General features: G+C 48.8%; 9 protein-coding genes across 9 annotated transcripts; 5 read left to right on the top strand and 4 right to left on the bottom strand.

The window, feature by feature from the left end:
• Positions 1–12: 12 nt before the first annotated feature.
• EV420DRAFT_1640560 (aldehyde dehydrogenase) lies at positions 13–1,851 on the top strand (the record flags this gene model as incomplete). The annotated part of the gene is made up of 8 exons (XM_060477114.1): positions 13–461; positions 511–655; positions 709–813; positions 866–964; positions 1,014–1,383; positions 1,440–1,574; positions 1,623–1,686; positions 1,734–1,851. 8 exons carry the CDS (start codon positions 13–15, stop codon positions 1,849–1,851), a joined length of 1,485 nt encoding a protein of 494 aa, XP_060332955.1.
• On the bottom strand, positions 1,584–4,825 carry EV420DRAFT_175984 (uncharacterized protein). Its single transcript, XM_060480601.1, has 13 exons — positions 4,073–4,825; positions 3,963–4,016; positions 3,819–3,909; positions 3,476–3,767; positions 3,397–3,418; positions 3,255–3,343; positions 3,113–3,196; positions 3,034–3,057; positions 2,963–2,983; positions 2,655–2,908; positions 2,405–2,599; positions 2,249–2,346; positions 1,584–2,193 (listed from the first exon to the last, which is right to left on the bottom strand). Exons 1-13 carry the CDS (start codon positions 4,480–4,482, stop codon positions 1,896–1,898), a joined length of 1,932 nt encoding a protein of 643 aa, XP_060332954.1. The 5' UTR covers positions 4,483–4,825; the 3' UTR covers positions 1,584–1,895.
• Positions 4,826–5,838: 1,013 nt separating this feature from the next.
• Positions 5,839–8,386, top strand: EV420DRAFT_1619552 (uncharacterized protein; the record flags this gene model as incomplete). The annotated part of the gene is given in 9 exon segments (XM_060475492.1): positions 5,839–5,954; positions 6,007–6,143; positions 6,197–6,402; positions 6,422–7,518; positions 7,540–7,622; positions 7,659–7,679; positions 7,713–7,843; positions 7,877–7,891; positions 7,913–8,386. 9 exon segments carry the CDS (start codon positions 5,839–5,841, stop codon positions 8,384–8,386), a joined length of 2,280 nt encoding a protein of 759 aa, XP_060332953.1.
• A 167-nt stretch (positions 8,387–8,553) lies between these two features.
• On the top strand, positions 8,554–9,498 carry EV420DRAFT_176578 (uncharacterized protein). Its single transcript, XM_060480839.1, has 2 exons — positions 8,554–8,818; positions 8,871–9,498. The coding sequence occupies exons 1-2, from the start codon at positions 8,720–8,722 to the stop codon at positions 9,240–9,242; spliced, it is 471 nt and encodes a 156-aa protein (XP_060332952.1). The 5' UTR covers positions 8,554–8,719; the 3' UTR covers positions 9,243–9,498.
• Positions 9,475–10,983, bottom strand: EV420DRAFT_1619550 (ATP-NAD kinase-like domain-containing protein; the record flags this gene model as incomplete). The annotated part of the gene is made up of 8 exons (XM_060475491.1): positions 9,475–9,750; positions 9,811–9,981; positions 10,030–10,130; positions 10,184–10,318; positions 10,376–10,516; positions 10,582–10,667; positions 10,726–10,815; positions 10,856–10,983. The coding sequence occupies 8 exons, from the start codon at positions 10,981–10,983 to the stop codon at positions 9,475–9,477; spliced, it is 1,128 nt and encodes a 375-aa protein (XP_060332951.1).
• A 756-nt stretch (positions 10,984–11,739) lies between these two features.
• EV420DRAFT_1762381 (uncharacterized protein) lies at positions 11,740–15,843 on the top strand. Its single transcript, XM_060480700.1, has 9 exons — positions 11,740–12,755; positions 12,804–13,629; positions 13,675–14,001; positions 14,052–14,123; positions 14,179–15,098; positions 15,149–15,225; positions 15,275–15,404; positions 15,455–15,560; positions 15,611–15,843. Exons 1-9 carry the CDS (start codon positions 11,865–11,867, stop codon positions 15,688–15,690), a joined length of 3,429 nt encoding a protein of 1,142 aa, XP_060332950.1. The 5' UTR covers positions 11,740–11,864; the 3' UTR covers positions 15,691–15,843.
• Position 15,844: 1 nt separating this feature from the next.
• Positions 15,845–17,665, bottom strand: EV420DRAFT_1529961 (glycosyltransferase family 17 protein). The gene is made up of 7 exons (XM_060472573.1): positions 17,580–17,665; positions 17,076–17,518; positions 16,884–17,044; positions 16,601–16,834; positions 16,273–16,555; positions 16,187–16,221; positions 15,845–16,135 (listed from the first exon to the last, which is right to left on the bottom strand). Exons 2-7 carry the CDS (start codon positions 17,328–17,330, stop codon positions 15,991–15,993), a joined length of 1,113 nt encoding a protein of 370 aa, XP_060332949.1. The 5' UTR covers positions 17,331–17,518; positions 17,580–17,665; the 3' UTR covers positions 15,845–15,990.
• A 253-nt stretch (positions 17,666–17,918) lies between these two features.
• EV420DRAFT_1640553 (aspartic peptidase domain-containing protein) lies at positions 17,919–19,856 on the bottom strand (the record flags this gene model as incomplete). The annotated part of the gene is made up of 7 exons (XM_060477113.1): positions 17,919–18,465; positions 18,519–18,756; positions 18,810–19,160; positions 19,214–19,291; positions 19,345–19,496; positions 19,548–19,648; positions 19,710–19,856. 7 exons carry the CDS (start codon positions 19,854–19,856, stop codon positions 17,919–17,921), a joined length of 1,614 nt encoding a protein of 537 aa, XP_060332948.1.
• Positions 19,857–20,630: 774 nt separating this feature from the next.
• Positions 20,631–25,345, top strand: EV420DRAFT_1668224 (uncharacterized protein; the record flags this gene model as incomplete). Its single annotated transcript, XM_060479006.1, has 10 exons — positions 20,631–21,942; positions 21,996–22,159; positions 22,215–22,815; positions 22,871–23,694; positions 23,742–23,873; positions 23,924–24,002; positions 24,051–24,192; positions 24,241–24,826; positions 24,876–25,144; positions 25,195–25,345. 10 exons carry the CDS (start codon positions 20,631–20,633, stop codon positions 25,343–25,345), a joined length of 4,260 nt encoding a protein of 1,419 aa, XP_060332947.1.
• Positions 25,346–26,099: the final 754 nt, after the last annotated feature.

Raw genomic sequence — 26,099 nt, 5'->3', positions numbered from 1 at the left:
ATAGCTCCCGCAATGGCCACTCCACAGGATCTCCCTTTCACCCCACTTTTCGTCAATGGCGAGTGGAAGCCGTCGAAATCTGGATCCACGTTCGAAGTACGAAATCCATACTCGGGAGCTGTATCGGGTATATCTGCGTCTGCAACGATAGAGGACTGTCGCGAGGTTGTCGACTCTGCGTACCAGGCGTTCTTGACATGGGAGAACACCGATTACTCTGTCCGACAGAATATTTTCTTGAAAGCTGCTCAGATTGTCGCTTCGGAAAGGTATATGCACCAGGTCCAGGAAGCCATCGCCGCAGAAACTGCAGCAACCCCCGATTGGAGTTACTTTAATTGGGCATTCACTCAAAACTATTTGCTTTCGGCGGCGACCATGGTTAGAGAACTGAAAGGGGAAGCTTTCCCAAGTGCAGCTGGTGGTCACGTCATGGTCCAGCGCCGTCCAGTAGGCGTCATGTAAAGGCTTCCTATCTTTACTCGTTCGCGCTCTGCTTACGAATTTCAGCTTGGGCATTGCACCTTGGAATGCTCCATTTGTGCTCAGTATACGTGCAGTTATGGTGCCTATTGTTTGTGGCAATACGGTCATCCTCAAGAGTTCCGAATACAGTCCGCGAACTCAAGCCCTCGTCGCTGAACTATTCCACGAGGTCATATTCTTGATCTGTGAGCCCATAGCAAGCATTAAGGTGCCTTTGTACAGGCTGGGCTCCCGAAGGGTGTCCTTAACTTCGTATCAATGTCACAAGAGTCGTCACCAGAAGTGACTGCCAACATTATTGCTAATCCCAAGATACGAATGCTCAATGTACGTGTATAATGTTATTTTTCTAATAACCAGCATTGACTATTCGTATTAGTTTACAGGAAGTCATAGAGTCGGCAGAATTCTAGCACAAGAAGCAGGGAAACACTTGAAACCTTGCGTCTTCGAATTAGGCGGTAAATCGCCGACAGTGGTACGATGTTCTTCTGTTTTGAATTCCATCAAGTTGTTCAATATGATAGGTACTAAATGACGCCGACATTGAGCAAGCAGCCAAAGCCATTGTCTATGCAGCGATGGATAACGCTGGTCAAGTCTGCATGTCTGCAGAACGAGTCATAGTGCAACGAGATGTGTCCAAAGCCCTTATCAATGCTGTGGTCCAGATGAGCAAGAAGCTGACAGCAGGACATCCGTCAACTAATCCTCTTCCGCCGCTATTCACTGAAGGCTCTGCAGAGAACATTGTTGGTCTCATACGGCAGGCAGTTGAATCAGGAGCGGAGCTTCTTCTCGGGGACATAGCAAGAGATGGTGCAGTTGTCCAGCCGCATATCTTGTGTGGCGTTGATACGAAACAGCCACTATGGCGACAGGAAGCGTTTGGACCTGGTCAGTTCACTTTCTCCATAAGCATTTGCATCAATGCGTTTTGACGCATTTTGAAGTGACTACGTTTGCTGTGTGCGACACCATCGATGAAGCAGTAGAACTCGCAAACGATTCCGATTACACACTTTCAGCTGCATTATGGACTTCAAGCTTGGAATCTGCCATGAGTGTTGCTCCAAAGATTCGTTCAGGTTAGGTTTTCCTCTCGAGCGATTACCGAATTCTGACGATTGCCAAAGGGTTTACAAACATCAACGGAAGTACTTTTCACAGCGAACGTTTCTTTGGTCCCTATGGATTAGGGTAAGACACACCTTTTGGCATGTGCATTCGTTCATCTCGACAAACAGTGGCTCGTCTGGATATGGAGAATTCGATGTGGAGCATTTTACTCAAAAGCGCGGATTGGTATTCCATGCCCCTGGCCGTAAATATTCCCTTGTAGAGAATGTGTGCGAAAAGAAGTAATAATATGCTGGACGAAAACTACAAATACGTATTTACTTATATGATTACACTGGCAGGCCCGGATCAGAACCTCGCTTCCACTTATTTCGCCATATACTGGCCAGTCTTAGGTGTATACGCCCTAAGACTGATAATTCATCTCCTTCAACTTGCCGGTGCTCCCAACATCGTCTCAGCCTCCCGAATGCCCAAGTTGTCCACTGGTCACCCTCCCAAAAGCGAAATATGCAGAGCGTACTAATGGAGAAAGCGAGAGCAAATCCAATAACCACGGATATGCGCACCGATCGAGTTGGGGACTCCCAACACATTGAGAAGAAGGCGCCTAGGAACATTACCATCCTTACCGTTTCAATGATGAGATTGACGGAGAGGGTAGGAAGTGGTGTCTACTCACGACCACATCAAGAGAGCATAAGGAATGCTATAGATAATAGCCAACCACTCAAATCCCCGCTTCGAATCATCGCTATAGTGCTTCATCAAATAGACATTCTATGGTCCATGTATCAGTCACAGTTTCAGGGCGGGATCCAACATGAATCTGACGAACGATGTCTTCGATGGTAAAATGTATTTTCGTGCGGTGGTAACGTCCCATCAAAAGTCCGACGAGAATGCTGCTTAGACTGCTAATAACAGACAAGGAGCTCAGAACCTGTGTCACGGAGCCACGGTATCTCTGCATAGATTCATCCACTGATGGTATAGCCAAGAACGCTACATTTGCATTCAGAAGGATCGTGGCCTTAAAAAATCTTCGTAAGTCAAGAACCGGGTACTAGAACGAAGGCCACATTTACAAATACTGTATGATTCTTCCATTCCTCAGTGCATCTCTCGATGAGAATAATCCACTGGTCCTTTATGGCAAGTCCATCGACCCAATACTTGTTGAGTGCCTCGAGATGAACGATGGGAGCGTAAAACAAGAACGGAGTAAGCAGCTTGAAAAGAAGGGTACACTTGGCTTGGGCAGGATCATCTCCAAACACAGATTCTCCACGATTTGTTCGAGCGCTACGCTGGCCATGGTAATTCAGGAACTGAGTACCCACTTTCCTCGTACGAATAAGCGAGAGCTCAAGGAACTCAAACAAGAATTACCCACGTAAGCTTCTCATAATAGTGGCTGAAAATGAGTTTCAGACGGTGTGGGCAGTATAATGAAATCTGACTTACCTGCGGCTTCTGGTGCGTCCGTTTCTAATAAAAGGCGAAGGTGTCGATATCAATGTACGTAGTACGGAAGGGAACTTACTTTCAGCTTGGTTCAGAATCTTCATCATGGCTTCCAGCTCTACAGCAGAGTAGGCTACAGTTGAGGTTTTCGACATAGTCACGTCTGACCAGAGAAAGTTATGAATCTTAGCCCATGTATAGATAGTAAAAGGGTGCCGAACCTGCGTACGCAAGGACAACCTCGCGATTGGCGACCTTCCACTGCTCATCAGATAAAGGATGAGTATCAGCAAATAGATACATGTGATGCCTTGAAAGCGCTTGTCAGCCGCACGAATCAAACGCAAGACCAGTTGAACGGACCAATACTCTTGTCGGAGAAAATCTAGAATTATGGAGAGAACTATTAAGAAGACATTCGAAAACAGCGTCAGTAGCTTACGGAGAATCTGAGAAAGTCTGACTGGTCCTCTAATTGCTGTCAGGTGCTCGTCGATGTTGAATTCTGAGAGCCAAAAAAGAGATTCATTGTCATGATTGACGAAATAATATTGGCATCGATAGCAATCATCATCGTCCCAAGCCGGTTCGGAATATTCCAATATTCTGATGACCAAATGCCAATCCTTGACTGAATTCGGAAGCCTGGAAAAGCCAGTGTTAAGTATCGAGGCCCACTTTGTAACCATATTTCTAAATTCGTCGTTATATATCCACTCTTCGGTTATGGTCCTCTGAACAGATATCAAGACGGGATCTCAAGGGAGAAACTAAAGTGCACTTGCATATCCGTCATGCCAAAAATAAACTTTACCATCCGAATGTGTACATTCCTTCCATCCGGATGGTAGCTGGGCTTCACTTGAGCCTTTAGTTCTATGAGGATGATTAGTACAACATACCCTTGCCACTCAAGTAAATGTGCCTACCCTTCGAAATCGGTGAACATGGGCGGGATGGTGAATGTCGAGGGCTCATTCGGACTAAGGATATTAACGATTGACAGTCGAAGCAACCGAAATGACAGAATATAACCAACATGTTGTATTCTCTGTCATGATGGCCCATACGAGAAGGAACTGCCTCCTCAAAGATTTCTTCCCGGTATCCCGAGAAAACTGAGTCGGTGACAGCACTCCGATCTTCAATGTTGGTCACATCGGAATGAGCATTCACAAAAGTTGATGGATCGGCACAAGAGCTTTCAGGTACCGCGACGTCTGACTGGACAATCGTCGAGGTTAACGTAGTGCATGATGGTCGGAGGTCTGGCAGTGATATAACAGGCGCCGATGGTATTGCGATGACCCGCTTAGCCACAGCAGTTTCTCTGCTCTGCATTTCGTTGCCGTCCTGATTGACGCCATCGGGAGAGGAAATAGATTCACAAGTATGTCGTCGGAATATCCTTTGGCAACGCGTTCGTAGGGTCGAGTGAAAGGCAGACATGGTGGAAGAAGGTCAACGAGGATTTCAGGCTGTTGAGAGGCATTTGAAGGTTCCAAAGACACGTTTTTGTGTGCAGCGAAGATTAACAGCATTGCTTGATAATTCAGATGGGAAGATAGAGTTCTCTGATAGTGTGGTTGATGATTTTACAGCAGAAAGGCATCCGGTCGGCATTCGTACTTGTTTTGAGTTCCGCTACACCCAGAACGGCACACCCATTATGCCAAGGGAAAGTACAGACGCGCAACAACAGCATTTGACCGGCTCCTAGCAGTAAGGAATTGACAATAATCCGGTGCAACCGAGCAGCGGCACATGGTCATGTGAACGATATCATAAAGTAATGAGTTCCGCGAGGATCTCATATAGCCAGTTTATCAGCTAGCCTGGGTCGCTACTTTCATGTAATACAGTTCGACCTACCGGTAATGCGTTCTCTGACGATAGACGCACGTTAACGAAAAGGATGGTCGGGCCAGGAAAACAAGTTGCTGTTTGTGATAAAAGGCCCCTGTTAACACCTTTACAATCGAAGACAACGATATTTAAACACGTTTGTTGCAACCCTGGATCTTAAGGGGGGCACGGCAACAAGGTGGCTCACTGTGGCACAGACGCATGATGGAGATACACTTCAGATATTGTATCTGTGATAATCACCAGGGAGTTGGAGGACGTAGGTCTGCATGTGTTATCTCTCATGACACTAGTATCTCGAGCCTGGCATTCTCCAGTGATAAAAAACTGCGACTACAGCGTTTCCAAGTTTCCAGGATACCGGGTCACACGCGGATGCGGGCGCCTAAACAGATTTAGATATATGAAGTGGATGCTGCGACATAGATAAAAAGATAATAACGATGTAACCTGATCTGATAGCCGTGTAGAGAGGCTAGAGCTACTGTTGAGAAAATACACAAAAGAATCCCTTGACCGAGGACATGCATCCATAGAAACGATTCGCCAGGTCGCTGCAGATAAAGAGGTCGTGGTGTTGATCATGCACATAAATGCTAAGCGACGAATTGAAGGAATGAGAGTCATTAAGTTGGTGCTAGCGGTGGATCGAATCGACAGCCCCTAGTAGAGTAATAAAACACGTTTCATCAATAAACAGCCAGTGAGTAACAGGCGGAAGAAATTCTAGCCAATCCCCATCGCATTCTAGACAGCAGGCAAATCCTGTGGCCACAAGTCTTCATAGGGTGAAGTAAAGAGAATAGAATGAAGTTCAATGAACGAAAGACGGGTGCGCGAATCTGGGTCCTCTGCCATTATGTAACCAAGGCTAGATGCTTCTGCTTACTTGTCAGTTTTCCTACTTGAACAGCTTGCTCTGTACCTTGTAACATCCTTATGGGTGTCCATGGGTTGACGACCTACCTTCGTGAAAACAGACGAGCCCTTTCACGAACGGTACAATGCTCCTCAAATGACCCCAATCCCATTTGCGTGGTGGTGGACGCCTGGTCGTCAGTATTGGCGCTACGTTTTCTTTCCAACGCTGTGCTCATTCATTTCCAGACTCATATATGTACTGCATCAGAGATGTAACCTGCCGTGGATCTACGGCGGGGAGTATGCCGAGTTTGTAAAGGTTGTTACCGACGTTGTACAAGCATGGATCAGTGCTGGCCTCCGGATATCATTTGTCTTCGATGGTCGGTTCATTATCTACTGCAGCAATTTTGTTCTGCACTGACTGTCTGGATAGGCCCTTACCCGGAGCTAAAGCATGCCACGCTTGTTTCCCGTGCATCCAAATCCATTATTGAACCCTCATTACTCTTCTTCCGGACCTCCCAAGCATCTCGAATATCACCCCGATTTCTCAAGGAGGCGCAAATCATACCACCATTGTATTATTTAGCAACTCTACATGCACTTGAGCAACTTTGTGCATCCACCAGCTCCCTGGACGTACATTTTGCCGACGAAGAGTGTGATCCTTATGCCTGTCGAACTTGCCGGACGACTTGGTGGATATGTCCTCGGGAACGATTCAGATTTTGTGGTGTTGAACTCGGACGGATATCTTGGGTATATACCACTAGATGAGATGGTATGGACCGCCCTGATTCCTGATCAAGTTGCAGATGTCGTTGACGACGACGATTTTCAACAAGTCCGTAAACCCAAGAGCAGGACTCGAGCTGCCAAAGCAGCACCGGCTCTTGGAAAGGGAATCATGCCCCCCGAAAATGCTACGCAGATGACTTTATCGTTCTCGGTGTACAGTCCATCTGTCCTGGCTGATCATCTCAAATTACCCGTCACTCTTCTTCCACTTTTGGGGTCCCTTGTAGGGAATGACTTTACGAACCATGACTTGACGACACGTCAGAATATGCATGCTATGTTCTTTGAACGGCAACTCACGCCGGTCCAGCGGATCGACCGTGTCGCAGCAACCATACAGTCTATTCTTGCTCCCAGTTCCAATCGAAGGAAAGCGAAACATCAAGTGGGCAGTGTCATGGACTTGATTGACCGAACGGTCAATTCTCTCATGACGCGAAATAACTACAGCATCGCTTCTGGGCAAATTGATGATGTTGTTGACAAAATTGCGGAAGGCGCACTGCAGTATGCCATTCCAAAGTATGAAGGCGAGCATCAGGGGCAAAAGGGACTTTGGCCTACGAGAATATGTGCCCTTCATGATCCCGATACCTGTCCTCTCCTTCCTTCATTCTCCAGGCTACTGGAAGTCGCGGCTCGAGATGTTAGCGACGAGGAAGACGAAGACAACGATGAGTTGGCAATGCGAATCCAGATTCGAACTCGATACCTGGATGCGTATCGCAAGGGCCATATTCCCCCACTTGTGATGAATTGCTTGACAACGTCAACTTACTGGCCTCGCCAGTTCCTTGAAAGTCCAGATTTGCAAACCGTTTCGCTGTTGGGGAGGGCAATACGAATGTGGGGATACGCCATATTGGATGATGCACTGGGCTTGCCAGAAGAACAGCCGGAGTCAGAAAGTCCTGTAGAACAACCTGACGACGAAGACGAGTTAGTTGACGTCGTTGAGTCAGACTCTGACATGGATAGTGACGCAGACGGTGACCTCCTAGCGCCTCTACGAGGTGCACTACAGAGTCTACGTGGTTCTGACGCTTCCAGTATGGATCAGGGTGCGTCTAATTCAAAACATACACCGCGACCTCGAGCTGTTAATGAATTCTTTCGGCGTGGAAGCAAGCTTATTAACGAGCCTGTGGAAGTCCCATCCTTCGCAGATCTCCTGGCATCGATCTCTACTCCTGAGCGCAATCTGGCTGATTCACCAGTACCTTTGGTTTTGCAGTCACAGGAAGAGCGGCTTTCAGTCATGCTCCGAGCGTTGGACTCTGACGTTCCTGGCATCGCCCAACTATCACCGCCACAGATCTCAGTGGCCCTGGTGCTACGCTGGATATTGAAGGTGCTGAGCGAGCGGGCGGCAGACCAGAACAAAAATCGGGAATCAGAACGCTGGACGCAGCGAGAAGCGCGCTGCTTTTTGGCATCTTTTTCGCGGGACGGTGACATAGTCCCGGCGCAGTCTAATCAGATGCCCCCTATTGTCGATCGCCATGTCCAGCTTGTTGCCCAAGTTCTCCACATCATGGAATGCGTCGATCATTTAGCGAACATCCTTTTGCTTCACGACGCGGTGGCATCTCCGGCCTGCCTATTTTCGGGCAGAGCCTTCCATTCCTATTTGTCGGGAACCAGTGCGTTTCCCAATATACCGACAGCTCTTTTGGCGGTGTGCGAATTCGGTCTAGAGGGTGCCTTTGTAGAGGAACGTAAGAAGAAAACCAAAAAGGTGAAAGGTACCGCTACGCGAATCCCTCCTGTGAAGACAGCTAAAGGAGTAGGGCTCTTTGCGATGCTGGGAGACTTGGAGACATAGCTTTATATGTTGGAGGGGTGTGGGTAGTTGTCAACTTTTCTAATCTTCTTGTTGTACCGTCGGTCGCTGTCAATTTTTCATCGCAGTGTATTTATTAGGCTGTCAGTTTTGGCTGTGAACTAGGCGCTGTTCACAAACCTGTACTAGCACGGTTACGTCAATTGTAAAAGTATGGCTGTGCATCATTGTACCATCAGTTTTTAGCCCCGTAGTCTGATCTCTTCTGTACACTGCCCTAGCAGATTATTGTCCCTACTTAAAACGTGTACTTACATTGCCCTGTCCATTACCATTCGCCCATCAGCCAGCCCGGTAGCCAACGTATCCTGCTATATGGCATCCTACCGCACCAATTCTCCTACGCCAGCAGACATCGTCACTTATCGTTTTCGTGGAAACTTGGTCTACGTAAAACCGGAGCTAGACTACGAGGTGCGTTTCGCTTACCACCTGCATGGACATAGCTAACTGTTTCGACTTTCAGCTCGCTCTAGACGTTGCTCAAAAAGAGTTCGTCGAACTCCTTGGGATTTCTCGGCAACAGATAGTGTTCACGACACAGGCCACTGTCGGTGGGGAACGCAAGTGCGTACGCATCTCTGCCAGTGCATGGGCATCTACGGTGTCGCGGATGCTTCGTGGAGAAGTTATCGATGTTGGTATCGTGGAGGACAAAAAACAGGACGAGCCACCACAGTATCTTGAAGTTCCTGATAACAAGGAAGGAGATTACACACGATGGTCTCGCTCTGCCCCTGCTTCACGATCCAATTCACGCACTCGCCAGCCATCTCCTACACCGTCGCTCAATGACGAGGAAAAGTCACGAAGATCCTGGTTCAGTCGACATTTTTGATCTTTTGCGTGGTTCACGGAACATAATGTACAGGACCTCATTTAATACACTTCGTACACCATACATCAATTCGCCGGTCGTATACCCTTCATTTGCACTGTAGTATATGCTCACTGTATCACATATAGTATGTTCGTCGAATACTTATTTTGTAGCTAACAATTGTTACGATAACTCCACCACTCGTCAAGTCACAGAGGGAAGCACTGATCAGCTTCAATACTCGAGCTACTCAAGTGCGGCTGTGTCTCAACAATGCCTTGCTTCGAAAAGTCGCGTTGTATTGCAACAGATTGTTGATGTCCCGAACCCAGTCGTCTTCCTTCCCAGGTCCGGCACCCTCGCCTTTTCGTTGCTCATTGCTTTTTTCGTCTGAGATCGAAGATCTGTTGATGCAAGGGACAGGATACGGCGATGCTTGGATATTCACTGACTCCCCTGGCTGCAGGACGTGGGAAGTCCGACCATCCATTGATACACCTGCGGGCGCTCGGCTACGATCACCGATCTGTCAGAAAAGGCTGTTCAGTAAGAAATGCTGAGACGGAAGAGATCCACAAAGGCTTACCCGTAACGTGACCGAGGACGAGGAAGGGAATACTAGTGGCCGGAATGATAGGCTTCGGGGACAGATCGGAGTCATAACCAAAGCGCTTAACGAAGGGTGTACAATAGGTCCACCTGCAGACAAGGAGTATGCCGTCGATCCCGTGGGAGTAGATATTATGAGTCCATCAGACTAGGATAGAGGTATGTCAATTGGATAGCTAACTGTTAATGAACTTACAACTGCTTCAGTTAAGTGTTGGCCATCGACAAATATATCAATCGTGTTGAGATGGGGGCTGGAACCTCTGTGTAGCGCTATCTCATTCATAACCTGCCAGTCTACATCGCGATGCTGATGAAATTTAGCTGTGCAGGGTGTGGAATAAACATACCGATGCCGTCATCCACGTTGTTTTTCTTCTTGACTAGGTTCTCGTCATAGAACGTACACGCCAAACGCATGCGGTTTAAAATAGTCGCTTTTCCCTGGAAGACGCTCTCAAGCGCTTTGGCAAAGTCATCAATATCTAGGTGGTAATGGTTTCGAATCCAGAGTAACTCGTTTTAGAATTAAAAATACCAACGGAACGGTAAGAGAAACCCCAGAGTTCCCATCGAGAAACTCAGAACAGGAGGCACTGCACCAGCGCTAAAGAGTGATGATGCATGCAGGATCGTCCCATCGCCCCCAAGGGTTACGACTAGATCAATTGGTTCCGCCTTCCCTAGTAGAGGCCACAGCATAAAAATTTATAGACGACAACAAAACAGGGTAGAGAATGAAGCGCACCAGGATGCCATACCTCAGCTCCATGGGGTATATCAGACCTGTCTTCATGAAAGACTCTGACGCTGGGATATGTGGCCTGAACATGCCTGATTGGTCGATAACTGATCAAAAAGGCTTCCAATAGCAGTCCTATGAAACACGAACTCAAGGAGCGCGTCAATAGCAAGGATAACAGGCTGTGTTCGCAGTTTGTTGACTATCAAGATAGATCTTGGAGGGTGTACGAGGTAGTTCCTATCTTCCGGATGATGTCAATGCCTCGCCTCACATTCACCGGCAGTGACGAACGTTACAGATACCGACCCTTCCATAGACATTGCCCTTGCTAAGGGCTTTTGAGTGCATCTTGACCAAGAAAAACTCGTTGGAAAGGGTGTAGGGTATGTGAAGCCACGACGGCATGTCCTGGAGAAAGTGGTGAACATTTGAGAACCACACGTAACGCTGTGACTGGACAAACACACACTGTCAAGAGGAATTCGGCCCGGTTTTCCGAAGGTTGTAGAGGTTGCCAATGGTGGTACAGTAAGGCGAGACTGCATCGCACCCACAATCTGTAACTTGACACTTGTCCAGATGATGAGCCACCTTGAAGTTTCCTCGTCGACCTCTTAAAATCTTCCGACACTGTTGTTGTCGACTATTCACGTATTTACACATTGCCACTAACTCTTGGTTACTTGTATATACATGTACAGATGCAGGCTCCTCATAGATAATAAAACAGGATTCGCGAGGCCAACGCACTGGGAAATTTGGGAAGTCTGGAAACCTCTCCGGTTTCTTGATTATTGGAACGTGACACACAACCGAAACTTACCTGCAAAGTACTTTCTATGTCGAGGCGCCATGTCTTCTCTCAGAAGAAACAAATGTTTTTTACATCTACACAGTTGCAAAGTTAGTAGTATTGTTACATGCTACGCTACTGAGTGTTAAGAAATCCGAATTCTAATGATAGCGTAGAGTAAACATTGCCTTCAAATTTTGCCCTGACCTTACCTTACAATTTCGGACGCGATTTCGTATCTCAGTATCGCAAGACTATGTCACTGTGAAGAAGTTGGCCCGGCGCGGCTGACGGTACCACCGCTTACCTATTTGGGCATTAGCATGCAATTTCAATTCCAATGCCCACGTGATCAGATTCAACACGCGAGCAGTTTACTTCCTTGCTCTCCGTGGCCGTCATTCTAGACGTATATTCACCGTACGGTGTACGGCATTCACATCTCGCTGTGTCATCAAGGCCTCTACATGCTAACTCGACACTTTTCAACAACATGGGCGACATCTTCTGCGACAAGCGCACCCGATCTCAGCTTACTCTCCCCGACGACATCTACCAGCATCTCCCCTTGAGCCGTTCACCATTGAAGGACGCGCGTACGGCACTGAGAAATCAGTCGGAGCCTCCTATACCGTCTTGGCTGAACGAGGGTGCCGAGGACGAGTCTGAGGACGAGATTCTGCTTTCCCCGACTAAAGCCAAGAGTGTCAAGAGGTCGGCTTCACCGTCGCGAGACACCCACCACTCATCCAACATCGCGTCATTCCCCGACTTTCCCGCCCTCAAGCGTCCTCGGAGGGATGATGGTGTTGTAGGAAATAGCGACAGCGAGAATGTCAACATGCCATCTTCTCCAAACCGGCACTTTGCCCAGCTCAATCTTGACTCTCCCAAGCGTGTCGGCGACGGATCACCAAGTAAGGAAGGCCTTACACCCCGTAGAGCACACTCTGTGCCACCAATGTTTCCCAGCATTGACCTCCGGAATCCACCCAGTTCTCCCAACAAACCTCGTTCACCCAGAAAAGTGACACCAATGCTAAAGTTCACAATCCTGGTACAACCTACGAAGATGGAGTCTATTCCGGATGAAGAAACTCAGCAGGAGGATGGTGGGCAAGGCGTATTATTATCTCTGAATCCTGCTGAACAGGCAAAAATTGCAGGAGAAGTGGCAGAGTCGTCACAGTTCAAAGAGGACCCAGCCAACAGTTTGGTAGTGAACACGCACAAGACGCCTGCCCGAATGAGGCTCACCCCGGGACCGCTGTCTCCCCTGACGCCGCTACCAGAGACACCTATTTTACCACCACAGCTGCATGGCAACCTGGAGGACAGGATGCCCAATGCGTCGAGTTCGGGATTTGAGAAAAATAGTAACGTGGTGTGTCACATATCTAGTCTCTCTGCATGCGCTAATGTCTCCATCAAGAGTAACAACACGAACGTCCATCCTGAACCCACGCCTACCTCGCATCCCCCTCTCGAGACTGGTGTTTGTCAAGGTTGTCTCCCACGGTCGTCCAACGCGTCAGAGAATGCTTTGGACCCCTCCATGCCTATTCCGGGTCCATCTCACGCCTCGTCATCAATGCCTCCTCTCGTGCAAGATCCAACATCTAGCGCGCATGTGAAATCCCATGCCCCAGTCGTTCCTCGGAAAAAGAGCGCATTTGACATCATAATGAACGCTTCTCAATCCACTACTGTCAAAGGAAAGGGAAAGGCGCCTGCATCCTCAGCGGCCCCCTCTGCATCGAAGAGTATTGGCAAAAGCAAGAACACGGAGCAGCCTGTACCCAAACAGTCGTTGAAGAGTAGGATGAGGCCCAAGGAAGTACCCCAGCCACGACGTGAAGCCATTCCCGACACTGATATTCGGGCTGACGGTGAAGGCAAGGCAGGTCCCTCAGGAAGCAGACCTTCTTTGCCGATGGTTGAGCGTGCTGCAGAACCTCATGCAGAAACCGAAGGAGCAACAAATTCAGACCTTGAGAGTTTGTTCGACGAGACCAAGGCTGCAAGTAATCCTGAGGCTGATGCCGTCGTTAAAGACCCTACGTCGAAGTCTGCTAATCCCGAGGATCCCCCGCCTACGGCGGTCTCAGACGAACGGCGGATTGCTGTAGAGATGCCAAGGCCTTCAAGGCTCGCTGTGCCAAAGAAACGGGCGCGAACTCAAGCTTCTTCAATCCCTCGAGTTACACGGAGTTCTTCTCTGAAGAAGAAAGAACAAGATGCCGAAAGAGCAAGTCAAGGTTCGTCAACCTGTTGATCCTTACTACCTTAGCTTATAACCGTAGACCCACGGGTGCGCAAGAAATCATTACTTGGTCCTAAGACCTCTCCCAAATCCCCTTCAAAGTCTGCCCATACGTCCGTTCCTGCAGAACCTGCAAATCGTGAACGTTCCTCTTCACCTCTCACTGATCCACCGTCAGATTCTGCCGCGGAGTCATCAGCCCAGCCCGTCACAGATGCAACTGATGTTCCTAAAACCCCACGGCCTTCAAATAATTTTGCGAGACCCACTCTGTCCAGTCTAGCAAAAACGCCAGCCAAAGCCGCTATGAACCTTTCTCCAACGAAGTTGGGAAGATCAGCGTCCATGTTCGCGCGGCCTATTGGAGGTGCGCTTGTTTTATAGGCCTTATGTCCACCTACGAATTACTCTCTGTAGGTTTAATGCCGTCGAAACCAACTAATGGATCCGCTCTTTCGAATTTATCCTCGGCGCTTGACAAACTTGCCTGTACCTCCACCTTCGCGACCTACATCTAGTTTCGGATTCAATTCCGACGATGAAGGGGCCTCTACAAGTTCTCATCGTACGCATACATTGTCCCGTTCCAGCACTTTTGGTTCTGCAGAAATGAGCGTGGCAAGCTCAAGCAAGAGCACGACCGCATCGTTATCGTCGTCCAAGCCAACACTCGCGCAACGATCCGTCACCGATTTCTTCAAGAAAGATGCTCTACCGAGGCCCGGTCGGCTCATGTCAGGTACGGGCGGTGTTCACAGGGGGAGACCCGGTATCTTTCCGTACAGAACAGCTCCAAAAGTCAGCCAAAAGACGCCCTTACCCGTTGTTCCGGCCAGCCCTGTGAAAGGGAGTGGCGATTTAGATGGCGACCTGATGAATCAGATGATCGGCATTGAACAGACAAGTGGCAGTGCCAAATCTATGTGGGAGTCGAAGGTCGTTGCATCGACGCCTGAGGCGATGGAATTGTCCGAGTTGGTTGGTGCACACTTGGTTAAGGGTAAACGGAAAGCTGTAGATGAGACAGACGGTTGGAGTAAGAATGCATCGAGAAGGGCTTCGACGGCCTTCAATATGCTATCCCAATCCATTCCACCGCCACCCCCTCCTAATGTGTCTGGGGATATGGGACCCCCAGCAACACCTCCGAAAAGAGAGGGCCTCCGGAGTTCTACGAGTACTCATCCGTCGGCGCCTTCTTCGGATGCGTCGTCATCAGCCGCAAGGAAACCCAACGGACTCGGCCTCAAACGGACCCCGAGCACGAACGACGATGACGAAGAGGTCGGGCGTGACGATAAGAGCTATTCGTATTCTGGGCGCAAGGTTTCAGGCTCGAAGAAACCTGCTGACCCTAGTCTGAGCATTTTATCCGGGATTAAGGTCTACGTCGACGTACGAGATTCTAATGGTATTGACTGTGGAGATGTCTTCACTGACATGCTGAAGCGCTTGGGAGCGAAGGTACGTCGATATATTATATTATGCAATCTGGAACTTGATTTTGTCGGTAGGTGATGAAAAACTTCGGATCCACGTGCACGCATCTCGTCTTCAAGGACGGGACGGTTGGTACACTAAATCGGTATAGGTAAAGGCCTTTGCTTCAAGTCCTGGTCAGGTAGCTGATTATTGGATAGACAACTGGAGAATAAACCTTTCGTTGTTGGTTTGCAATGGATTGTGGAGTGTGCCGAGAAGCTCTTACACCTCGACGAGACCCAGTACGCCATCAGCCTAGAGGGCGTAAATATCGCTGGTGTCAACAAAGTAAGATGTTTTGCCTTCATCTCTGGTAACTTGCTGATACTGTTATCTAGCGTGCGAGAAAGTCGATGATCCCTAAACCCATTGCATCTACGCGATCAGACGACCTCTTCTCGGATTCTCTCGTTGCAGACAGTTCAGTCGACGAGTCCAATTCATGTATGAACCTGTCTACTTTCTCTAATGCCTTCAATCTCATTTCTTTGTAGCCTTCTCGATCGATAGTTCATTAAAACCACTTGAAATTGCACGAAGACGCCAGAGCACAGTAGCGACATCTCGTTCCTGATTAATTAATCTATGATGACTTTCACGACTACATGCACATTAACGCTGACATATCACTATTACATCGTTCTTTTATCGTATATTTACCCTTTGGATTTGTCGCACCCTTTCTCGTACGGTGCTGTTGCTAAATTTGCTATGTATCCTAATTATCATGTCAGAATCGAATATATTTCCAGTCTATGTAAGGATGCAAGATATCAACTTCAAAATAATGTTACAAGACATGGCCAGATTAAATAAATTAGTGCAGAGGTGTACAGTGGGTAGATAGGTATATCAAGAAATCGTCTTTATCTCTTTATCGTTCCAAGTCATCAAGGGCATCCGCGACTTCGACTTCAGCGATTGTCTGCGATGTACGCTGGCACCCGCCCGGGAGAAGGAATTTGAACCGGTCAGCAGCTTCAATCAGGAACCGCGGAAGGTTTACAGCGGACACTTGCCTAGAATATGATCAGTGACTTTTTTCATGACATGATGGGAATGGTACTTACGGCTCCGGATTAATCTGGGCCAGCAGATCAACATACTACCATAGTCGTTGGTTAAAAATAATGTTTGGAAGGTGAAGAAAACGTACGCTGAATGCTTCCGGAAGCATCCCGAATATGTCTTTCCCCTTGCATATGGTGTCCTGTATTCTTTGTGGATCCAGGAGACTCAACTGGCCACCAATACGATCGTGATGAGAAAAGCCGGTCATTTTGGTGACATATTCAGGTATGGTTCTGAAGCAATAGCTACAATGCCAGCCCGAATCAGCGAGCATGACATCACCACTCTTCCGATGGGAGTAATAGGTGCTGGGCATCCAGAGGTTGACACTTGCGCGCCAGCTGTTGAAACCGAGGAACCATTCAAAACTAGTAGAGTTAAGTGTGAGGCAACCACAGAAATGCATGCCATACCTGTACACGTAACTGCGAAGTTGCAGGTGTATAGAGGTACCGAAATCGCAGGATTTAAGGAGACGGAGGGTATGACTTGATGGTATCTCATCGACATCGGACATGATGACGAGTGGCCTTGTAGTTGGTGCAAACTCGGTCATATGTGAGCGCAAGAATGCCGTCATGGTATCGCGAGTCTTGGCTTCAACATTCCATGCTGTCTGGCCTTCTTTGAGAGGGTATCCGGGTAAGCTACCATACTGTTTAAGTCTTTTAAACTATAAGCGAGCAAAGTACTCACAACCGGTATGATATCTTCTTGTCAAATTTGGAGAATCGCGCACGGTTGTTTGCAAAATAGGTTTCCTTTGGCAGACCGGTAAAGGTAGCATTCGACTCGACAATGAAGAAGCGGTCAACAACAGAGTCCAGCTCATTCATCCGTATCTCCAACAAATCCAGCTCACTACTCATGAGAATGGCATCCTAAGACACGGTAATTCTCGGCGTCCGGGCGTTGCTTCCAACCATGAAGCTGGCATGTATGCTCATCCATCTCCAAACCTTCACCATAATAGTGAGGTATAACATGCTGAGGACCATCTGCCGTATCCCATATTGGCCGGGTCGCATAAGAGATAGTGTTGCGGATCTGGTAGTGATACTGCGAAACGAAGTATAGCAGTACGCCGGTGATGACGACGCTAGGAAAAAGAAAAGCCTTGAGACGCTGTCGCCGCATCGACATGGAGAAAAGAGCGTGAGGATGATGGCGGTCGGGAGAAGACACTACAGCATATGAATCATGTTGCCAGTCCTGTAATAGGTCGGCTCAGGAGGAAGGACCGAATAAATCTCCCACGTGCCACGTCAGCGATGATCCCGGTCAACCGGAAGTCGGTTTTTCTGTTCCTCATCGAAATGCGCAGTTCAATCCTACTTGAAGGGGTCAGGAACATTTACCATGTTCACGATAATCATCCTGAATTTTACTTACAAGGCCAGAAGTTCACGCGATTAAAGGAATGTCTGAGGGCCAGCTCGGGAGTTTCAGCAAAGCGTTAACCCTAGTGCAGTCGGAGTAGACATATGTTTCATCAGGCGCTCGCTAGACCGGAGTCATTGACCATGTCTTCGAATGTGCATCATTTTCAACTCGAGCAAATTATTCATCCTTTCTACTAGGTCTGGACGGATCTACGTACTGAGTGTCGAACCTGTTTGCCACCAAATATTATTAGAGCAGAAACATGGTGTCTTCGAGACCTACTCCTGCTTAGATATGACGACAGATAGGGCTACATAGCGACAAAAGTCCGAGAGTGAATTATATTGTTTAGGAATTTTCTCGGGGTACAACTTTTCTATCGGTAGGAGGACTGACAGAAACAACATGAACTGGTTGGTGAAGATAGGGATATTGTAAACCCCCATACGGAGGTGGGGTCCCAAGCAGATTCGCCTCATCGTGCGTCGATGAATCGGAGAAATAGGCATACTGCGATGACTCCCCGGCAGTACTGGAGCTCGCGTGACTTCGATATTCAGGTCTAGAAGAGTGCGGGGTAGATATCCTGTGGTTCTGAGGTGGTGTAGGGGGCGGTATTGGCATAAGTGCGGTAGCTTCACTCGTGAGATCAGTAGAAAAGTATGGCGTGACTCGGGGAATGTAATGGTGGCTAAGATCTTCTTTATATGACAATTCAGGCGATTGTCGCTTGCGCCACCAACGGTAGACCAGCATTATTGAGACTACCAGAGCAATGGTGAATGCTAATGTGCTCATGACGATGGCGACAATCGTTCCCGCTGACATCTTGGAAGAATTGGTGCGAGAAGCCATACCGACGGATCCGCTTGATCCACCAGACATAGTGAAAATACTGTAAAAACGACGGTTTGAGAATGCTCCTGATAGAATATAAACGCGTCTCACAGATAGATGGCTGATATAAAGGTCGCCCCAAGGACATATTCGCCGACATCGGGGTCTGTCCATGCTTCTACGTAGCTGATACATTGTCCTTGACTCTTTCTCAACAATGATGTTTGGTCGAGAGTTGCAGAGAAGTTCCCGAATGTAAATGTGAAAGACATCTTCGTATCACATGGAACCTCCCAAGTGATAGTATCTGATGAATTTGAATAAATGGTAGCTCCGGTTAAAGACGAATCTTGCATCAAAAATTAATATTCTGTCCATTAAATCTATTGCGCGAGAACTCACATATTGATCGTGCTTGTGCCTGTGGGAAGCGTATGGTCGGAAAGAAGGGATCCAGTACGGCCACTAGATCTCCATTCTGCGATATCTTCCCGTTATCGCCACTTTCAAACGACCATCCGTCCATATTGACGGACCAATCCGAATTGGCAGAACTCGAGTTGAAGTCCGACATCGGTTTCCAAGTTACGTCACCTCGAAAGGCAGAACTATCTTGAGCCAGCAGGTGAAGCATGCCTCCGTTCGTACCCGTGGAATCGGGTGAGTCGAGTGCGAATGCATAAGTAAAATTTGTCCGTGTTGGGTGTTGGGAAAGCCAGTTGCCTGCAAGACTTGCCGCGAAGTTTCCATCTCCTACATTGGCAATGAACGATCACATTGTGTGAGACAAAGGAAGATGTTCATACGGGCATTACTTCCTAAACCCAACACACCAGAGAACCCGGATGACGGCACGATCGTTTGAGATTGATTCGCCACAACGACTACGGGTAAGCCACGATAAGACAGAATCAGAAATGGCATCAGGAAAACTGACTTGTTTGGTTCGTATAATTCCATGGCGCCCCATTCCCTTGTTTGAGGCTGCAGTTCTCTGTTATGAGCGAGCCGCTGGTGGAACTAGACCATAATGATATGTCCTGGCTTTGAGGTATCTGATGGGCAGAGGTGGAAGCACTGATGTTGTATCTGAAAGACGACGTCAAGCTTTTCTCCGGATATGAAGTATTGGACACATACACATCCGTACCACATGAATCACAAGATGTACCGGCTACGACTGTATAGCCTGTCGCTGTTGACAATACAAAAGGCAGATTCTGGACTTGAGGTCCCGAAGACTTAAGAGACAAGGATATGGCATAAGGAATTGACGAGCGGTGACAGTAAAGCCGGACGCACCATGGCCACATTAATAACATACTGCTGATTGCTGAGCGTAAGGGGAATGTGTATAGGCTGAAGCGGTTGATTATCGCGTGGGTAGAGTGCAGACAGAGCAAAAGTTGGTATGTGACAGAGAACAAGACCTGCCAGAAAGATACTCATGATGAACAGATCAAACGATTGGCACAAGCCAGTGGGGGATCTATATTATAGAAGCGAAACATGCCCACAGCATTTGGTGGGGCTATAGGAGGAGCGCCCATTATATTGATACCCATAAAAGCATCGCCCGCGTGTTTTATCCGCTCACGAGTATTTCTGACTGAGACAGAAACTGCCTGGGTAGAATCGCACCTGAATCCGAACACATGTACTGTATGCTTATATAGGCCGCAGGAAAGCACTAATAAATGTGGCTGTTCTGTCCAGCCGACATGTCCGGCTCCGCCAAGGGAGCGGGTGAAGCTGCGAAGCTTGTTTCAGTATGAGATTACATTGTTAGCACAGAAAAGTTCCGCCCGGATCGTTACGCCGGCCACAAGTCAGAGGTGCAGTGTCGTATAGCCAATGACGCGCCAGCTGTGGTTGTAAAGCGGGTGTTCGTCATGGGTCTTCGAGGTACGTTACCAGCGACAAGAATGCAGAAAAAGACAGAACCCGACAGTCGCGGTGATGCGGGTGACGTTGCTGCCATTGATGATTGACTTTTCGATGATGGGTGATGGGCCTCAACGTTCACTTCCCAAAAGGAGAAGTCCCGGCCCTCCGGACCGCAGTTGATTCGATCACGTGTTGTGTCGCGCTCTGCTTCAAGGCATATTTCCCACGGGCAAAGGTTTGTTTAGCAGCCACTGTCATCTTTGTCCCCAACAACCACCGACCCAGGTCGATATCGCCTTCCTACTCTTCTCCACCGTCTCGTTGTAGCAGGAAACGATGAACGGACACAAAGCGTCTCCATTGAGGGACAAATTGCTCTCAAATTCGCCAGATCCCGTGAAATCGTCTATTTTGAGGGATTCAGGCATGGGATGGAGTCCGTCCGATGCCACCAGCGGAACCGGAACAAAGACGTCTCCTCTGCGCTTTTCAAAGCGTGACATTCCCGCCCGACCACCGATGCCGGACCTTGCTCGTCGTTCTTCGTCGAGCTACCGCCATCTTCGCAACAACAACCTTGTTTCCAAATCTCCTTTTAAATCACAAATCCCTACTCCTTCGACACCTTCCCGTAACGCACCCCCCAATCTTTCGTCTTCACCTCGTCGTGTCTCTGGAGAAAAACGTCCCAGGCCTACGTCCATGCACGACCAGTCGGAGACGGAGAACGAACGTCCATTTGCTTTGAAGAGAGAGAGACGTCAGTCCAAAACCTTTCAAGGGCTTATCAACAAGGAGCCAGTCAAGAAAAGTCCATTCTTGCACACGTCGAGCCCAGAGGAACCTGCCGGGCCAGAATGCCAATCGGAACCTGTTGTTCTCCAACCGCCTCCCATATATCCAGCCTCGCCATCCAGAATCCCTGTGCCTCTGCCCAGTGCTGCTTCCCCTGCTCGCTCGTCTCTTGTTTCCCGGCGCTTGCATGGTCCGCGACTAAGTGGACGGCGAGAACGAAGGAAGACGGTCACCTTCGATGAACGTTGCGATGTCGTCGAGTTTGACTGCGAAGAAGAGGACATCAGTGATGATGCTCTGGAAAGTGACTATTCCGACCATGAAGGTTTTGAGGAGGATTACGATGGTGTGGGAGATGCCGACCCTTTCTTCCACGGGCCCAATAGTAGCGGTGAGGCTGATGACCAGCCGGACGACCCGTACGAAAGTATTGAGATTTCTGACTCTGGGCAAAAGCTAGAGCTAGATCCTGATACTAGTATCACGGGTTTAGTTGATGCAATGTTTGGATCTCGTCAAACAAGTACTCCGCCGCGCCACGGTGCTGACATACCTACCGATCTTGACACCGAAGACGGAGTTCCCTTTGGACGCTCTCATCATGTTGAAAGAGCTGCACGCCACCACCTGGAAGCTACACCACCTCGTGCAATCCCCTTCAATTCTTTGCCGCCGGTGCGTTCTGCTTCAGCGTCTCCTGCCACCCCGTCGCAGCGAACTCCCGCCACTCCGCCCATACACGATTCTTTTACACGCAGTGACGGTGGCAATGAAGATATACAGATGCTACCTGAATCACCCTCTCCAACGAAGCATCGTTCTAGCCCTCGTGCTTCACTTTTAAAGCTTTCTGGTAGTACAACATCTTACCGAATTCCTAAAATTCCCACTGATGTACTCGCTTAGGTTCTCCGGCCCAACCAGGAATGTCCGGTCCTGATCCATTTGCTCTGCCAAGTCTCAACGACGCATCTCTTCCCGACGATAGTCAAGAAGATCCAGCCAATTTGTCGCTACCATTATCAGATGTCAATATCAGCACAATGGCGGCAGCTTTGAAAACCCACAATGTACGTTGCCGATATAACCTCTTTGCTTCCTAAGTTCATGTAATATTATGTATAGACGCCACTACCCGAAGAATATAAGTCCGCACTTAATGATTCGGTGCGAAGTTCTCCTTCGGCATTCTCCCCTAGTCCAACACGACGGTCGCCTTTGCCACCTATCCCAACGTCGGCAGGCATGCCTGCATCCTGCGCATCGTCTCCTACGGTGCATCCTGCTTCCAACGCTGAAACACTTCCTGGCTCCAGCCACCTACGACCTCGCATCAGCAGGGAGGATATTCAAAAGCGTCTTAGTCGACAGCTTAACACAGGCAGTCCGAGTCCAGCAAATAGCCCACGGGCTTGTGATAGGCCACGTTCCCTAGATAGCCCTCGTCATAGCTTCACGGACAGTCCGCGTATCACCACTGCCGATATCTCAGGAGCTACCGAGAGTCCTCAGCCTGCCGATAACTCTCTGCGTGGCGACAGTCCTCAACCAGTGGATGTCTATGAGGCTGTCGACGTCGCACATCCGCCATCCTCCGATACGGCAGACCCGGCAAATAGCCCTCATGGGAGCCTTAACTCCTCAAGAAGTCCCACTGATGACAGACGACAAGATGAGGAGAAGGATCGTGATACTACTTCAATCATGACTGCGATGACAGACGCCAGTGCTACCAGTGCAGAAACAGCCTGTCATTCAGACTGCGGAGAAGAGGCTTGTAGGTGCCATTGGCATTGAGGAGCCATCGGTCGCTCATGAGGAGTTTGGGATGTTAAAACCTGCAGAGAATGGGCAGAGGCTGAAGTTTGATTTTGGAAGCAAGTTTGGATTGGGAGGGCTTGGCATTGACGATATGGATCTCGATGAGACTGATAGTCCTTTCTCGTCGAAGTCGGAATTAACACCTACGCGCAGCGATCTACCAACGAAAAGTACTGCCAGGACTCAGGTCGCATCTGTGGATGTTGATATGGATATGCGGAGTGCTCTCGATAGGCTGCTGGACGATGTTGCAGGCCACCAGGTTGAACAAGCAGACCTTACGATGACAGAAGATGGAGACGCTTCTTGCGCATCCGAGGAGAAAACCGATACTGAGGCCTCACCGGTCAAACCCCGGCTTATGGAAAGAGCTGCCACAGACTCCGCACTGGTCGTCAATGGTCCTGGTAGTGGAGTTATTAGCAGAAGCGTCAGCGGGTCTTCGGCATGTTCCGATCCTCCGCCGCCCCTTCCGCCAAAGGATAACATACGTTCCCGTGAGGCCATGATATTAGAGAAACGACGCGAGATGAGGAGGCTAGAAGAGGAGGAGGAGGAAGAATTTTTAAGTCGTACGGCAAGGCGAGACGAACACCTCACAGTCACTACAGGAAGACCCAGCAGGAGGCGCAGCCGAAGCACTGGAGATGTCGAGGGTATCCGAGGGAATACGCGGCGCGGTGCTGACGGCAAACTACTGGATGTCGTGTCACCAACGATTGACGATCCTCTTGCTGACAGCATTGAGAAAGAATTGAAAAAGTTAGAGGGGCCAAGTAAAAGCGTAGGTTCTTTGCCATGTCTTTGCGCGTGATACTGATGTTACTATAGAAATATCATGTCCGACAACACGAGGGGACCATCTACGCGTCGTCGGATACTGATAGGGTATCGCATATGGCTGGGCCAGGTGATGTGAATGCCGGGAAGGCATGGCGGCCAGTGCGGCGGCCGTCAGATATGGTGAGCTGTCTTTCGAACTGAGATTGACTCATTGTTCATGCTGTGCCCAGAACGAGTACGCGAAACAGATTAAAGAATACCGGGCCCAAGAGAAACCAGGGAAAGCGTATGGGAAGGTATTCGTGAAAGGTATGAATTCAATAGACCCGTAGATCGTTGCTCACAGATGTCCTTTAGTCTTGGGATTGCGCGGCATTCGGGTGCCGATGCCGAAAGAACCAACGGCGGTATCCTGCACTCTGAACAACGGCATACATTTTGTCACAACGCCCGAGTGCAAATTTACTACGGACAGTTCTATCAACCAAGAATTTGAACTGTGGGTCGAGTATGCTATTATTTGAATCCCGCCTGATCTTTGTCGCAGAATTGAACATAGCAAACTAGAATTCACGCTCACCTTAAAGATTCGTCGGGACCCTCATATTATCGCTCAGTTTAATGCCGTTGTACCACCACCTCCCCCTCAAGCTGTGGTCTCACCGCCTGTCATCACGCATACATCCTCAAAGACGGGCATGCGCAGTTTCTTCTCTTCGACTCCTAAAAAGCCGAAGGAGAAACAGAAGCATCCTGCTCCCGCTGCCGTGCAGGCACCTGTTGCACCAATGCCGCTCCGACTTACTGAGAACCTCGCACGCTATCTGAAGCCGGATGGGACCCTTGCGCGAGCCTTCATTGCGTTCAAAGATGTTGCACACCGTTGTGACACCAGACTATTCGAAACTGCGTTCCCGTTGATCGGACAGCGTCTAGAGCCAGGCAACAAGGTCTCAACGTTGCAGGTCGGAGAAATTGTGTTACAGATCTTTAGGTTGCCGCCGCTGCCCGGCATCACGCCTGATCAATTACCGCAAAGCCTTGAAGAATGTCACCGCGGCTTGCGTCATATCAACTGGCATAAGGTTACTTACTTTGAAGGTACTCTTACACAGAGCGGAGGAGACTGCAGTGTAAGCGTTTTTCTTTGATTGGCGTATATCTTCTGACTTACCTTTCCAGTCGTGGCGTCGTCGCCAGCTTCGCGTTATAGGATCCAACCTCGTGGCTTTCAACAATGTCACAAAGAGGGTTACTGCGACCATTGACCTTAAGAAAGCGACGGCTGTTGAAGATGATCAACCGAAGGAGAAAGCGTTAAGTCCTGGTGCTCGTAGTCGCTATGCGGACGAGTATGATGGAATGTACGGGGTGGAGCGCTCGTTTCGGTTGATTTTCCCCGAAGATGAGATCGCATTCTTCGCTGATACGGACGAAGAAAAGGCACGATGGTACGAACTTCTTTTCCGGCCTTTGGGGCGTCCTGCTTATGTCTTGTTAGGTTGGATGTGCTTCGTGCCCTTGTGGGTCACATACCGCCTCACCCATTATGGGCTGAGCTGCTCTGGCAGCGTCAAGAAGAGCTCTCAAAGAAGGCCAAGAGTGGCTCGGCACCATCGACCCGCCCATCATCTTCAAAGACTTCGACGTAACGTAGATCGTTTAGGCCGTCGCATTTTTATCTTGTGCATATTTTGCTTTACGAAGGAATTATCTCCTCTTCGACAGACTCTCCTCTCAGATTTACGTTACTGTGTATTGTGTGCTACTTACTTATTTTTGTATATGTCCCCTCACTCTGGGGCCCTCAGATATCTATTGCATGATAATGCCAAATCAGATTCACACGAAAGTACTGTAGCGAACATACCTGTAATCAGACTATTTCTACTATTGACCCTAATCCGAAGAACGGTGTTTATTACCGGGACTTCTCATCGTCCTCAAGAGGAATGTCAGTCTCGTCAACCGTAGCACATGGTCCGCGTTAATGTCGTGCCTATTCAGGGTCAAAACGCGAGCTACCAGCCTTTTCACATAAGTAAGTTGACCTACAAGTCTCTCCGTTCATCTGAGTACCCCATCTCTGGCAAATGATTGCGCTCTTAAGACGTCTCGAAGTTCCTGTGCATCCTTAGTCGACGATTTCGCATTGACAGGGATGAAACTTACTCAGAACTCGCAGTGATGTCAGAAGTACGGTGACTTGCCTAGTCGAAGAGATGTATCCCTGTTCACGGTCATCGGGGCACCGTCGGTTCCGCTGATCTTTTTCGAGCCCCAGGGGTTGAAAAACAGAATCTTCCATTCGTCTCTGCGACTTGCAGACACATAATGACAGAGAAACATACTGCGCCACTGGCCTTCTCGAACGATTAGGGCAATTGGTACTTCAATCTTGCCATT

Source organism: Desarmillaria tabescens (genome assembly GCF_030435595.1).
Source record: "Desarmillaria tabescens strain CCBAS 213 chromosome Unknown EV420scaffold_11, whole genome shotgun sequence".
In the NCBI taxonomy this organism is placed as follows: domain Eukaryota; kingdom Fungi; phylum Basidiomycota; class Agaricomycetes; order Agaricales; family Physalacriaceae; genus Desarmillaria; species Desarmillaria tabescens.
The sequence above is the reverse complement of the archived record's forward strand: the minus strand, read 5'-3'. Positions and strand labels throughout refer to the sequence as shown.

What these genes read in the sequence shown, in the direction of transcription:
- EV420DRAFT_175984 (XM_060480601.1), bottom strand. Translation starts at nt 4,482, where the DNA reads ATGTCTGCCTTTCACTCGACCCTACGAACGCGTTGCCAAAGGATATTC. An exon ending in ATGTTCACCGATTTCGAAGG is followed by an intron (nt 3,910 to 3,962) that starts GTAGGCACATTT and finishes TCATCCTCATAG; the next exon opens with AACTAAAGGCTCAAGTGAAG. An exon ending in GGACGCACCAGAAGCCGCAG is followed by an intron (nt 2,984 to 3,033) that starts GTAAGTCAGATT and finishes ACTCATTTTCAG; the next exon opens with CCACTATTATGAGAAGCTTA.
- EV420DRAFT_176578 (XM_060480839.1), top strand. Translation starts at nt 8,720, where the DNA reads ATGGCATCCTACCGCACCAATTCTCCTACGCCAGCAGACATCGTCACT. An exon ending in AACCGGAGCTAGACTACGAG is followed by an intron (nt 8,819 to 8,870) that starts GTGCGTTTCGCT and finishes TTCGACTTTCAG; the next exon opens with CTCGCTCTAGACGTTGCTCA.
- EV420DRAFT_1762381 (XM_060480700.1), top strand. Translation starts at nt 11,865, where the DNA reads ATGGGCGACATCTTCTGCGACAAGCGCACCCGATCTCAGCTTACTCTC. An exon ending in TGCCGAAAGAGCAAGTCAAG is followed by an intron (nt 13,630 to 13,674) that starts GTTCGTCAACCT and finishes TTATAACCGTAG; the next exon opens with ACCCACGGGTGCGCAAGAAA. An exon ending in AGTCGACGAGTCCAATTCAT is followed by an intron (nt 15,561 to 15,610) that starts GTATGAACCTGT and finishes ATTTCTTTGTAG; the next exon opens with CCTTCTCGATCGATAGTTCA.
- EV420DRAFT_1529961 (XM_060472573.1), bottom strand. Translation starts at nt 17,330, where the DNA reads ATGTCGATGCGGCGACAGCGTCTCAAGGCTTTTCTTTTTCCTAGCGTC. An exon ending in TGCTTCCGGAAGCATTCAGC is followed by an intron (nt 16,222 to 16,272) that starts GTACGTTTTCTT and finishes CGACTATGGTAG; the next exon opens with TATGTTGATCTGCTGGCCCA. An exon ending in GCCCAGATTAATCCGGAGCC is followed by an intron (nt 16,136 to 16,186) that starts GTAAGTACCATT and finishes ATCATATTCTAG; the next exon opens with GCAAGTGTCCGCTGTAAACC.